The following is a 14,125-nucleotide window of genomic DNA, read 5'->3' as shown; positions in this document are numbered from 1 at the left end:
AGAGACTGCCGGGTATGGAACTTTGTACCCAGCCCGTTGTGGGCAATACCTGGACGCGTGCCCGATTCCTGGACTGGGGAAAAGGTGTGCTGACCTGGTTTTAGAGGCAGCATCAAGGCTACGTTTGCTTGGGTGGGCAAATGAAAGGACCCGGTCCTGTTCCCGTTTGCTAAAAATGTTTTTTTTATGTTTGCAACGTTAAAGTAACATGCCTCCCGTAAGGGATGATTTCCACACTTGCTTATAATGTAAATAATGTTAGTATAATTGTACTTGTTTTTCCCGTTTATCTTTTACAGTTACAAAAAGCAAAATAAACCGGTGGTGGTCGAACAGCCCGCGAGCGGTCTGTATTAAACCAAGGGGGAATGTGACGCCCTGGACTAGCCAGGTAGTCACAGGTAGGTCCTTGCACAAACACCCGTCCCATAAAAAGGTGTCACCAGCCACCCTTAAAACCCTAGTCACCTCCCTCAGGATTTGATGTTCACACCAGGGGGGCGGAGCCAGGTGGTTGGCCATGCCCACCGAGGCGTTCACAGGTCCTGAGGCAGAAAAAAACAGTTAGTCTGAGATTAGTTTTGACAGTAGAGGAGTGAAGGAGTGAAGTTCAAGTGCAGAGGCAGACCTGTGCCCAGGTCTGCCGCAGTCGAACTCCAGGTGTCTGGGTAGGAGCCCTGGTACCTTTGGCTAGGAGGCAGACAGTGGCCTCAGCCTACAGGAGCCGGGAAGACGGCTCGGTGGAACCATAAGGGACCGGGACAGGGTAGTGGCTCACCGGTACCGAACCGGGGAACCGACTGGGAACCGACTGGGAACCGGAGCACAAAGGGGGGTACTCAGACCCTGAAACTCGGTCCAGAAACCAGTGGACACAGTTAATTAACTGATTGAGGTCTGGACTTTAGGTCCTTTCCCACCCAAGTCACGACTGAAGACAACAGCCCACCAAAAGAGGATAAAAAGCCACCGCTCAGGCAAAGAGATCCAAAGGGCCAGCGTCTGCAGGCAAACATGCTCTCCCGACACACAACGCCAAGGAGCGGGCTCCCGTTGCTGAAGCACGGGATGCCCACAGCTACACAAAATGTGCAGAAGAAAGGCAGAGACCACCAACCCGACTGGGGGACCAGACGCAGCCGGCTGCGGGCACCGGCCACCATCTTTTTGGTTTACCAGAGACTCTTGTGCATCTGTAATAGTGAGTACCACTGTGCCCTTGGGCCGCGCATCGCCCTGCACCACCGAGCACCGACACATCACACCAAACGGGTCCCGGGGCCATCACCCCTGCCCACGGAGGCGTTAACACCAAAGCTGCACAACATCTCCCCCGGGTGCCTAGTGAACAGCAGCGGTGGTGTCCACATTCACCACAACCCGTGGGTGGTGTCACGAACTCTAACAACAAACAATACGGCCTCGACCGTAATCCTAACCCCCCTTCAAAGCGCCAGCCCCTTTCAGAGCGAAGTGACCCCCGGTCCGGAGGCGTTCGAGCCATCCACAAACGAGCCCGGATCCAAGCGGCTCGGCGGCAGTCGAGCGCGGGGCAGTACATATATATAATATACTAGCTGTACTACCCGGCTTCGCCCGGGTTAATAACTGTTGTTAACAAAATAGAATGTATTAACAAAAATGTATTCTGCACACAATATCCACTGCCCGGGATAGTAACTGTCTCTCTGTTTCTCTCCCATTCTCTGTCTGTCTCCCCCTCTGTATATATCTCTCTGTCTCTCTCTCTATCTCTTTGTCTGTCTCTTTCCCTATCTGTCTCTGTCTCTTTCTCTGTCTGTCTATCTATCTCTTTCCCTGTCTGTCTATCTATCTATATCTGTCACTTTCCCTGTCTGTCTCTTTCCCTTTCTTTCCCTGTCTGTCTCTTTCCCTTTCTTTCCCTGTCTGTCTCTTTCCCTTTCTTTCCCTGTCTGTCTCTTTCCCTCTCTTTCCCTGTCTGTCTCTTTCCCTCTCTTTCCCTGTCTGTCTCTTTTCCCTGTCTCTTTCCCTCTCTTTCCCTGTCTGTCTCTTACCCTCTCTTTCCCTTTCTGTCTCTTTCCCTCTCTTTCCCTGTCTGTCTGTTTCCCTGTGTCTGTTTCATTCTATTTGGTAAGGACCGCCCACTTTCGAAATTTCTGACAAAAAGTTTCTGCACAATCCAGACCCTGAGTTAAGGACAACAAGGTCTTTTCTGGTTGGCCGACAATATTGGGTTCATCATATAATAATCCCAAGGCCTGAAAAAAGGAACCCACATCACTGAGAATCGGATCATCAGACGCCAAAGAGAAAGCCCAGTCCTGAGGGTCACCACGCAGTAGGGAGATGACAATCATAACCTGCTGTACGGGATTCCCTGAGGACTTAGGGCGCAGGCCAAAAAATAATTTACAATTATTTTTGAAGCTTAAAAATCTCGCATTGTTTTCATGCTGACAGATAATGGATAGAGGGAAAGATGGATAGATGAATAAATAGAGAGATAGATAGATAGATAGATAGATAGATAGATAATAGATGAGAAAGACATATATAATGTCCCACCCCCCTGCATATTCTAAGCTGGCACCCTTTAGTGACTTTCATGTGGCACTAAAGGGTGCTTAGCTTTGTATTTAGCCAAAAAAAAAATCATTAAAAAAAAGACGTGAGGTCCCCCCATCTTTTGTAGCCAGCTAGGATAAAGCAGATGGCTGCTGCCTGCAAACCACAGCTGGCAGCTTCACCTTGGCTGGTAATCCAAAACAGAGGGCACCCCACGCTGTTATTTTACATTAAATAAATAATTTAAAACAAAAAACGTTGGGTCCCCCCCAAATTTGATCCCCAGCCAAGGTAAAGCGAACAGCTGTGGTCTGGTATTATCAGACTAGGGAGGTCCACCATTATTGAACACTCCCGAGCCTAAAAATAGCAGGCTATAGCCGCCCCAGAAGTGGCGCATCCATTGGATGTGCCAATCCCGGCACTTCACCCCAACGTATCTCGTTGCCCTGGTGCGGTGGCAAACGGGGTACTATATGGGGTTGATGCCAGATGTATAATGTCGAAAAAACAAAAAGCCAGCACTAAATGTGCACTTCAGCACTGAAAATTCCAAACTGTACTTATTATAAAAATTTTGAGATTTTTGGCAACACATTGCAATTTCTTGAGCTACCCCGCCACGTCACGGCAAATCTCATTTGGGGCAGTCCTACACTAAAATATTTTCATAAAATGTGCCATACGGCCTCACATATGAATAGTAGAACTGCTCTTAGCAGCACTCTCCTGGTCTATTTCAATCCCGTACCCATGACTGAGTCATGGCTGTGGGCGGGACAGGTCCAAGCAAATGCTGCATGAAGTAAACAGCCTGTGGACAGGGCCTGATGACTGAATGTGAACAGTCACAAACCGCCAAAATCTAGACAGGTGGAATACATCCCAAATTGGGGTGCATTCCCTGGATGGCCTCCATGCCATCCAGGGCGATGACTCCTTCATCTTCCTCTGAAACAGGCTCTGTATCAGGTCCGGAGTCACTATCGTCTGACCCCACGCCAGGCGGGTTGCCGCCAACTGCCGCAGTCTCCGGGCTCGCCACTCTTCCAGCTACTGTTACGAGGGGATGTACGCCAGACGGACCAGCATCAGCGGGGTGCACGGACGGGGAAGACGGGGGCAACATGGGGGCCAGGGGTAGACTGGGTCCCTCAGCCGCAATGGCCGGTCCCTCGGGGACACAGGGGCGTGGGTCAATCACCAGCTCTTCCATCATTGCTTCCATTCCATATACCCGGGCGACTGCGGCTACCTCCTCCACCTCCGCGGTCCACTACTCAATCAGCCTACATATCTGCCTCCGGTAGTGTCGGCAGATCCCTGCCGTTCGGGCCCTCAGCCATGCCGCTGTTCCGGGCACCGGCTCGGTAGCCTCCGCATAGCTGGGTGGAGCAGACCTCCTTTGCAGGGCTCAGCAGATCGTGGGGTCCCGGCGTCCTTGCTTGTATAGCCGCGAGCTACATGCGGCCAGACGCCATCAGTCCCCCTTAGTCTCTTTCCGGCTCCTCCTCTACAGGGGCGGGGTTTTGGCCTTCGCGCCTCCACTACTCGAGGAGAGGCTCGAGCGGGAATTCTTCGCGCCCAAGATGGAAGATGGCGGCTTCACAAATTTTTCGGCCGGACACCTCCAGCAGTCACACAAGGCGCACCTCCACCAGTCGGCAGAACTGCAGGATCCTGTTCGTGAAGCCAAGTTGTCGCGGGCGGAGGAGGGGACGGCTGCTGCTGCCGCTGCTCTGTGGTGGCTCGAGCGGTGGGCCGGATCCCGGGGACACGAGCGGCGTTCCTCACCCGTGAGTGAAAGGGGGTTTGATTGGATGGTGGGGATTGGGTTATTGTCCGTGACGCCACCCACGGTTGTGGTGAAGTTGGTGACACCACCGCTGCTCTGGACGGGGATCCCGGGAGCGGTGACAGGGAGCAGCTTTGTTGTTAGTTCTCCCCTCCGTGGGTAAGGGGGTTGGTTGTCCCGGGGCCCGGTGATGGGGTAGGGATGGATGGCAGGCGGGTTACGGGGCCTGGTGAGGTGCAGGGTCGCGGGGGCAGCGCTGTGCCGTACGGCACGGTGGTACTCACTCAGCCAATGATGAGGACACAGTTCTCGGTAAAACACACGGCTGGATGGACGGGTCCCACAGACGGCTGCGGTGTTGTTTCTCCTGGCAGGTTGATGGTGACTGCCTTTCCCTGCACCTATGTACGGTAAATGGTTCCAATGGGTTCCCACCGGTAACCCGCTCCCCAGCTTGGATATGGGCCGGAGGCCGGAGCCTTTTGCCCGCAGGCTCTGGCCCTGGGAACGGTAGCCTTGGCGGTGGCTGTGTTTCCCTCTCACGGTTGGACTGTTGCCTTCTGTCGGGACTTGACTGCTGGGAAACCCAGGAGGTTCCCTTCGCTGACGGATTTGGCAAATTCACGGTGACTCCTAGCCTTGCCGGGGTCCGTAAGCCCCTGCCAGATGGTGCTGACCTCTCTTTGTGTACCGGTCCGGTACCGCCGGGCCACCGCCCGTCCACGGTCCTTACGGTAGACTCCAATAGGCCACTCCTGCAGACGGTCACAACCGTCTGCCAACCTTGCTGTACCACCCGGGCCACACACCCGGATGCTGTCAGTTAGTTGCTCCACTACCACTTTCACCTCCAAAACTAAACTGTCTGCTTTTCCCGCCTCCAGGACTGTGAACTCCTCGGTGGGCGGGACCAACCGCCTGGCCCACCCCGTGGTGTGGACATCAGCCCCTGGAGGAAGGCAACAAGGGTTTGTGTCTGACTTCGGTGTGCCTGACCAGGAGTGTGGGGTGTGTGGGGTGTGTGGGTGTTGTTCTGTGACGACCTGGCTTGTCCAGGGCGCCACACCAGCAGTACAAGGGTTTGGATCTAGCAGCAAAAGTGCTACACACTTGCTTAATTACATGAATGGTAGAGGTAAGTACTACCCTGCTAAAAAAAGAAGTCATAATTGTAGTCCCAAACGTGCAGCCATTTCATCAAATACTAAGTATTGATTGACATATTAAGTGCAGCAAAGCAGGAGGAATATTATTGCAAAAACAGGGATTAAATACCTAAACATGATAAGTTGAATAGAATAGACTCCCCTCACTTCTGGTCTGATGAAGCCTGCTCTGTGACACGCAAACTGCTGTTACCTCTCCTGGGGGGACGCCAGACTCTTGCACTTTATCCCTGCATTGATTTACATTCTATTCTGTTTTGGTATGTAATCCCTGTTTTTGTTTTTATTTTAAAAAATCTTCCAGCATTGCAGCACTTGTCAATATTTAATATTTGATGAAATGACGATGTTTGTGACGATGTTTGTGAGTACATTTTTTTCTTTAAGCAGGGCAGTACTAATTATGTAAGTTTGTAGGAGTTTTGTTAAAATATCCAGACCCTTGCATTGCTGGCACTTTATCCCTGCATTGATTTAAACTGTTTAATGGTATGTAATCCCTGATTTTTTTTTTTTTATTCCTCCTACATAGTATAATTTTATATATAAATAATAATTTGATGGAATGGCTACATGGTTGTGACTACAATTGTTATGACTTTGGCAGCAGGGTGGTACTTACCCATATGTAATTACAAAGGTCTGTAGTGTTTTTTTTTTCCTGCCAGAAGTCTATTGCATCTGTCATCTTTTCCTCTTTTTTATATTCAATATTTGTATCTGATATGGTTTTTGTACCCAAATAAATGTCATTGTTTTGCAGGATACGCCACTTGTTTCTCCGGTTTTTCTTTTCATTTTTTTTATTAGTGGTTTTGCAGACACCCCATGGGTAACCAAACAGGTCTCCCTGAGGTCTCTCTATTTACTCGATCCTTTTACTAGTATTTACTTGGATAATATCTGAAGGATTTTGCTTTTTCTAAGCTTCTATTGCTATGGACCTCTCACGCTCCGGCCAGGAAGAGCCTCCGCCAGTCGGAGCATTGTGTGCGATCCCCGCCCCAGTTATACGGCCGTGTGACTGCTGCCTAACTACTGCTCCCATCATCCCGTGCCTGCTCTGCACTACTACTCAGCAATCTTCATACTCTGGCTGGTGATAGATGAAGCCGTTTATATCTCTCCACACACCGGACATTGGCGCCTGAGTGTGAGGCCGCTTCTCTGGGAAAATGTAAGATCATGTTATAGCACGGAACTCCTGCTTGTAGCTGTGGAACTGATCTGTACATAGACTGCAGGAATAAGCGACTGGGGAGATAATGACGGAGATCTGGAAAGGTGCTTACATAACACATTAGTGTTCGGTGGATTTTATCTATGGACTGTATTTGGGATAATTCTCATTGGGAAGAAGTTATATTAGAGTCAAAAGAACTGCAGAAGAAGCAGAAAGGGCGGTAAATTCAAACTCAGTTCCGTATTCAGCCAATCAGCAGAGGAAAGGGCGGAGTTCTCAGTCTGTAAAACACGCCCCGTACACGCGTCATCTTCTCAGTTTTCCTTCTGGTCCGACCATCCTCTACATAAAGGAGGAGCCGGCGGCCGTTCATCACTTGTTCTGTGCTCACTCCTCTGAAGATGTCTGGTCGCGGTAAAGGAGGAAAAGGTCTCGGGAAAGGCGGCGCCAAGCGGCACAGGAAGGTGCTCCGTGATAACATCCAGGGCATCACCAAGCCCGCCATCCGCCATCCGCCATCCGCCGTCTCGCCCGCAGAGGAGGCGTCAAGCGCATCTCCGGCCTCATCTACGAAGAGACTCGCGGAGTCCTGAAAGTTTTCCTGGAGAATGTGATCCGTGACGCCGTCACCTACACCGAGCACGCCAAGAGGAAGACCGTCACCGCCATGGACGTGGTGTACGCGCTGAAGCGCCAGGGCCGCACTCTCTACGGCTTCGGAGGTTAATTCTGCTCTATTCTGTTCTGACAACACAAAGGCTCTTTTCAGAGCCACCCACATCTGCCTGAAAGGCTACAATGTCCTGCTGCTGTGGGGTGAGCGGAGGGCGGATCTCCTGTGCCCTGGTGAATGCTGTTCGCTCTCACTGATCTATCATGTGGCTGATCATATAACACCGGGGTACATGATGGGGGTGGTATAGCCGAACATGGAGATATGAGTACAGTCCATATCCTGCTGTGCTGCGGTCACTACAGAGTAAGAAGCAAAGTTCTGCTGTGAGATGAATGTGTTAATGCCGCTTAATGATATTTTTAGGATCAGACCCGTGTGGGTGATCGGGTGCAGCGAATATTCACCGGGAATAACGCTGTATGAGGCAGCTGGATAGATGGACGAACTGTACCGGGTTTATAAACTACTGTGTAATCACCGCGTCTTGGGCACTTTAGTCTCGGATCGATGGCGGCCACTGAAGATTAACGATAACCCTTCAGAATAATAATAATGGCGGCTCATCCTCCATCCAGCGCGATCACCGTGTGCGGGGGCAGCAGGTCTGGAGGACAGGACTGCGCTGTATCCGGAGTATTGTAGAGCTGCCCCAGACCTGAATCCTCACAATATAATCCCCCCTATATGCAGAGGCGCAGGCTATAATCAGATGGACGGAGAGCAGCGATTGGGGGGATGTTCACAATAACGGCAGGAGGGTCACAGCAGCGTGAGACTGAAAAGTAACTGAAACCGCAGCTGAATACGGTGACACCAAAGGGTTAACACACGGATGAGCGCTCTTAATGACATGACGTGTATATAGGCGGAGCTACGACGAATTTGAAATTCCCGCTCAGTGGTGACGGTTTCTTCTGTTCCTTTTCTGTGACACGTGCTCCTGCCTTCTTTACAGTTTGTCCTGCTGCTGTGGGGTGAGCGGACTGCCGATCTCCGGGGAATGCTGTAACTGTCACTGATCTGTCATGTGTCTGATAATACAGATAACACCGGGGTGTATAATCCAGTACAAGCGTCTCCTTCCCGTATTTAACTCATTACTGGCCAAGTATCGGCCGATCCCGCTCCACAATAGTACCCGTTCCCCTGACCTATGGCGACTGTGAGAATGGGTATTATTTTACCCCCCAAACCCCTGCAGCGCCCACATCCTGCTGGAACATACGAGGTGATCGGGCAGAGCTACCTGTATCCATAGTTCCGGCTGCGCATGACTGTGACCCTATTTAGCGGGGAAGTTTGTGACTTCTGTAAGATTGCTTCTAGGTAGCCGCACTAAGTTATATGAAAACCCGGCGTCTCCACTTCACGGCAAAGACAATACATTTCTGTCCTCAGCACAAGACCCTCCCTCCCCTGTATATACTGAGCGCTGCTGTATACACTATAGAATTGTGCCAACTGAAAAGCAACCGCTGCTCCATCACCACATGATGTCAGCTCTGGAGCAGATCAGCCCATTCATTTCACGCCCTGAATATCTGCTCTGTAGGAAACGCAGCACAGGAGTGCGGGTAGTACATATATCTATACACCGCCTGGTGCTCCTGTTCTATCAGACAATCCGACAAGTTCAGACATCGGCCGATATCAGCGGCACCAGCTCTGATGAGGAGGATGTGGTGGCTCTTAGAAGAGCCTTTGTGTTGTGGATGATGCGGATCAGCGGCGTCACTTTCCCTTCTTGCCGCTCTCGGTCTTCTTGGGCAGCAGCACGGCCTGGATGTTGGGCAGGACGCCTCCCTGGGCAATGGTCACCCCACCCAGCAGCCTGTTCAGCTCCTCGTCATTGCGCACGGCCAGCTGCAGGTGCCGGGGGATGATGCGGGTCTTCTTGTTGTCCCGGGCAGCATTGCCGGCCAATTCCAGGATCTCAGCGGTCAGATACTCGAGCACAGCGGCCAGGTAGACCGGAGCGCCGGCGCCCACTCTCTCGGCGTAATTGCCCTTGCGGAGAAGCCTGTGCACACGACCAACCGGGAACTGCAGTCCTGCCCGGGATGAGCGGGTCTTGGCCTTAGCGCGGGCCTTCCCTCCTTGTTTGCCGCGTCCAGACATCGCTCTGATCTTCTCTCCAACAGCTCAAAGTAAACACAATTCTTGTGTGATGTCAGTGCTGGTTCCTCATTCGCTTTTATCAGGTGCTGCCCCGCCCTCCCTTCTCACCATTGGATGGATCTGAAGCTTCTTGTTTAGCGAAGACACCAATGAGATGCAGCGGGCGCAGCCTATGACACTCCCAGATGTCACAGGCTGCGCCCGCTGTGCAGACGACTGTATATATCATACACACGGCTGTATACACTGAATTTAAATAAAACGGAAATAAATACAGTTTTAGAAACAAAACTACATATTCATAGATTTTCTTTGGTTTTAACCTTTAGAAAAGCTCTTTTGCTTTTTTGGGGTTCAGCTTGGGCCTAGTTTTGCACCTTGTCATCTGATGAAATGTTATTCCACATCTCTCCTACTTTCTTTGCAATGTTCCTAATTGTCAGACCTGGCCGCTCTCCTTTCACTTCAGGACGGAAGTTGGAGCAAAACAAAAAGAAAGCAGAGGGTGGTCTCTTTAATGCATTTGGGTGCTTAAACTTCTTTTTTTTCTTTCTTTTTGGTGTCATGTAAGCTTAGATTTCTCCTTTATAATGAACCTTGTCAGATTTCTCCATGTCTTCAAACCTTCCCGGCTCTTTAGCAGACAGTCTTCCACCGTTCGGAGCACTTTTTGGAGAATTGTTAAAGTTCACAGATGCATCAGGAAGATGATCCGTGTGCTCTTCTCTGCAAGTCTGCAGAAAGTAAGCATAAGAGGAAATTGTACTGTATACACTGCTGTATATACTGGAAATACTGCTGCCTATTCTGTACACACTGTAAACTGCTGCATATAATGTGCACACTGCTTTATTATTATAGACACAAATAAGACTGTTGATGTGTGCTAGTTGTGCAGTCTGTGCATTGTATACAGCTGTGCTCTGTGCTAATTCTGCATTTTTGGTCTGCGCTTCTTCCTCCGTATTTTACCTTTTGCACAATAGTTGGTGTCAGATGTGTGAATTAATATTTCAGTGATCACACAGGGCTTTTCCTGTTTGTTTTAGATGGGGGAGTGAGTCGCATTGAGAAGCCCTCGTTTCACACTGCTATATATACTGTACACACTGCTGTATATATTGTATACTGCTGAATATCTTCAACACACTGCTGTGTATTCAGTACTGTACACACTGCTGTATGTCATGTATGCACTGCTGTATATAGTGTATACATTACCGTGTAGCCTGAACACCCTGCGCAGAATGCTGTATATCATGCACACACTGCTGTATATCATGCACGCACTGCTGTATATCATGCACACACTGCTGTATATCATGCACACACTGCTGTATATGCTCTATACACTGCTCTATTATTATTATGGACACATAAGGCTGCTGATTGTGCAGTATATACTGCTGTGTGTGTGTGTTATGCATTTTGTGTCTCTACTTCTTCCTCAGTATTTCACCATTTCCACAGCAGTTTGTTTCAGATGAGTGAATTAATATTTCCGTGATTACACAGGGATTTTTCTGCTTTTAGATGATGGAGTGGGTCGCATTGTGAAGTCATCGCCTCATCACAGCTCTTCCCACCAGTACAGGCCTCAGAGATAAAAGCTTCAGAGAGGATAAGACACAATATTCTGCAGGAGATTGCACTCATCTACCTATGGGCATGATCTACTAATGTGGAGACCTGGTTACCCCAATACGCTGCACACACGGGGTAGATTTATATTCCAGCTCAGGGAGGTGCAGGCAGCGGAGGCCATCGCCTGTGTTACCCTTCTGCGCTCTCAGCAGCTCCAGGTCGCCCGCACATGGTATAATCTGCAGCCTGTACGATATAAATTGTAGTGAAGATCCCCGTGGTGGTAACAAGGACCCGGAATAGGAGGACGAGCTCCCGCAGCAGTTTTATTTTCTCGGACACCTTAGTGATGAGCAGATCGGGAGGACGGCGGCGATGATCCCGGGACCTTCTCTCCGCTGTTTCCCGGCTTCTCTGGTAGTGACGGCTACAAACGCTCAGTGGAGATGTTGGAGGATGGGAATTGCTGGAGAAAGCGCGCTCACCCGTCCGGCTGTAGCCGATAAAGGGCTTTTATCCCGGGCAGGGAAGCACAAGGGGAGAGCGGAGCTTCACTCTGGTACGGTCGGGAGAAGGCGGGGCCTGTGCTCAATGTCAGCCAATAGAAGCTTAGGACGGTGCAGCTCAGCAGCCAATCAGTGCGCAGTAAGACTGTATATAGAACAGACGCCTCCAGCTCCGGCCTCAGTGTTTTCATCACAGGAGATTTTTTTGTGTTTTATTTCCGCATCACACGATGGCAGAGACCGCACCAGCCGCCGCTCCTCCTGCCGCCGAACCGGCCGCCAAATTTAAGAAGCAGCCGAAGAAATCCGGGGCCGCCAAGAAAAGCAAGAAACCCTCCGGTCCCAGCGTCTCCGAGCTGATTGTCAATGCCGTGTCCGCCTCTAAGGAGCGCAGTGGGGTCTCTCTGGCCGCCGTGAAGAAGGTCCTGACTGCCCGAGGCTACGATGTAGAGAAGAACAACAGCCGGGTGAAGCTGGGCGTCAAGAGTCTGGTCACCAAAGGCGTCCTGCTCCAGGTGAAGGGCAGCGGCGCCTCCGGATCCTTCAAGCTGAACAAGAAGCAGGAGACCAAGGACAAGGTGGCCAAGAAGAAGCCAGCAGCTGCGGCCAAGAAACCCGCTGCAGCCAAGAAAGCTGCCAAATCTCCTAAGAAGCCCAAGAAGGCCCCGACCGCGGCCAAGAAGAGCCCGAAAAAGGCCAAGAAGCCCGCAGCTGCCAAGAAGGCGGCAAAGAGCCCCAAGAAGAAGGCAGCTCCGAAACCCAAGAAGGTGACAAAGAGCCCGGCTAAGAAGGCTGCAAAACCCAAAGCTGCCAAGAGTCCGGCTAAGAAAGCGGCGAAAGCCAAGAAGCCTGCGGCTAAGAAATAAGCTGCAGCCGCCCTGATACTTCCTCACAAAGGCTCTTTTCAGAGCCAACACCTTGTCCCGGCAGAGCTGTGATCAGGAGCGGACATTGTATTTTCATTCTTCCGCACAGTGTCGCCATCTACAGGATCCCGCACACTGGTGTCACTATAATGAGGGTTATTATTCCCCGGCTCTGGCGCTGTATTCCCGCCATATCACGTGTGCAGCTGATCACACCCGGCCGCGTCCTGCAGGTCACAGCAGCGGGAGTGATGCGCGTGTAATGAGCTCTTCTGTCGCTGCTCCCTTGTGAGCGCAGATTGGAGCCTACAAGTCACATGTACTAGAGTCACTATCATCAAATTTTGGAGCCGGGAACATAGAAACCCGCGTTAGGATGTGTAGGAGGAAGCGGCGCTGTACAGCTCTGCGGGAATCTACAAATACAGGCACATCGGCGGCTCCTGTAACACCCGCTGCTCTGATACATACACTACCCACAAGGGGGAGCTGCGGAGACCCCACCCGCATCTGTAGGGCGGGATTACTGGCCCTCAGGCTCCGCCTCCTGTGAGCAATGATTAATCGAGGACATCACACCCTATTGGCGGCTCCTGTTGTTTTATGAAATATCCAATAGGGTGCTCTGCATGAAGCGGGAAAACGAGCAGCAGAGTATAAATCTCCTGCTCTGCGCTGCTCCTCATCACATCTGTTCTCCTCTATACTGAGCTATGGCCAGAACTAAGCAGACCGCCCGTAAATCCACCGGAGGGAAAGCTCCCCGCAAGCAGCTGGCCACTAAGGCCGCCAGGAAGAGCGCTCCCGCCACCGGCGGAGTGAAGAAGCCTCACCGCTACCGGCCAGGCACAGTCGCTCTCCGTGAGATCCGCCGGTACCAGAAGTCCACGGAGCTGCTGATCCGTAAGCTTCCCTTCCAGCGCCTGGTAAGAGAAATCGCCCAGGACTTCAAGACCGATCTCCGCTTCCAGAGCTCGGCCGTCATGGCCCTGCAGGAGGCCAGCGAGGCTTATCTGGTGGGGCTGTTTGAGGACACAAATCTGTGCGCCATCCACGCTAAGAGGGTCACCATCATGCCCAAAGACATCCAGCTGGCCCGCCGCATCCGTGGGGAGAGGGCCTAGATCTGTCCTGCACCCCGAGTACAACACAAAGGCTCTTCTCAGAGCCACCACATCCTCCGAGACGAGCTAATATCTTCCATTCTGTCTTATGCCCCCTGGTTATCGCTGCTCGGTCTGCAGTTAGTGGGGGCTTCTTCCATCAGAGCCGTTAAAAGTGTAGGCGGCAGAAGTGGTGATTGTGGTGAGTTTTCATTCCCCACGGAATGTTACCTGCGCTCCCTGTATTGTTGCTCCGTTCCTCACACCCACTAAGACCTTTCTTCATTTTTTCCAGGAGTCTGATAGTAGCTGTGGGACTGGGGTGGGCGCAGTTCTTGTCTCCAGGTTGTACATTCGGGGCAGATCCCTGTCTGTGGATAACGCGGCTTCACGATTCCCATCCATTCAGGGTCCGCGGGTTCTGTATTATAGAGCGGATACTGCTCTCCTGAGCCGGGAAATCTAGGATACTCCTGTATGGAAAGCGAGCGACCACTGACCGCCCCCCAGGAGCAGGTTTCCTAATAGCCGCGCGTCCTGCGACCTCATGGGACAGAAAGAAAAAGCCGCCACCACTGAGC

The 14,125-nt window shown here is 51.4% G+C and overlaps 3 protein-coding genes across 3 annotated transcripts; 2 read left to right on the top strand and 1 right to left on the bottom strand.

Annotated features, from left to right (window-relative positions):
* Positions 1–9,098: 9,098 nt before the first annotated feature.
* Positions 9,099–9,485, bottom strand: LOC142246322 (histone H2A type 2-B-like). The gene has a single exon (XM_075319358.1). It carries the CDS (start codon positions 9,483–9,485, stop codon positions 9,099–9,101), a length of 387 nt encoding a protein of 128 aa, XP_075175473.1.
* Positions 9,486–11,805: 2,320 nt separating this feature from the next.
* Positions 11,806–12,441, top strand: LOC142246321 (histone H1.01-like). The gene has a single exon (XM_075319357.1). The coding sequence runs from the start codon at positions 11,806–11,808 to the stop codon at positions 12,439–12,441; it is 636 nt and encodes a 211-aa protein (XP_075175472.1).
* A 698-nt stretch (positions 12,442–13,139) lies between these two features.
* Positions 13,140–13,565, top strand: LOC142246320 (histone H3). Its single transcript, XM_075319356.1, has one exon. The coding sequence runs from the start codon at positions 13,155–13,157 to the stop codon at positions 13,563–13,565; it is 411 nt and encodes a 136-aa protein (XP_075175471.1). The 5' UTR covers positions 13,140–13,154.
* The last annotated feature ends 560 nt before the right edge of the window (positions 13,566–14,125 follow it).

The sequence above is a fragment of the Anomaloglossus baeobatrachus genome, chromosome 7 (assembly GCF_048569485.1).
Source record: "Anomaloglossus baeobatrachus isolate aAnoBae1 chromosome 7, aAnoBae1.hap1, whole genome shotgun sequence".
In the NCBI taxonomy this organism is placed as follows: Eukaryota; Metazoa; Chordata; class Amphibia; order Anura; family Aromobatidae; genus Anomaloglossus; species Anomaloglossus baeobatrachus.
The sequence above is the reverse complement of the archived record's forward strand: the minus strand, read 5'-3'. Positions and strand labels throughout refer to the sequence as shown.

Bases quoted from the DNA above. Each gene is read 5' to 3' on its own strand.
- LOC142246322 (XM_075319358.1), bottom strand. From the start codon at position 9,485: ATGTCTGGACGCGGCAAACAAGGAGGGAAGGCCCGCGCTAAGGCCAAG.
- LOC142246321 (XM_075319357.1), top strand. From the start codon at position 11,806: ATGGCAGAGACCGCACCAGCCGCCGCTCCTCCTGCCGCCGAACCGGCC.
- LOC142246320 (XM_075319356.1), top strand. From the start codon at position 13,155: ATGGCCAGAACTAAGCAGACCGCCCGTAAATCCACCGGAGGGAAAGCT.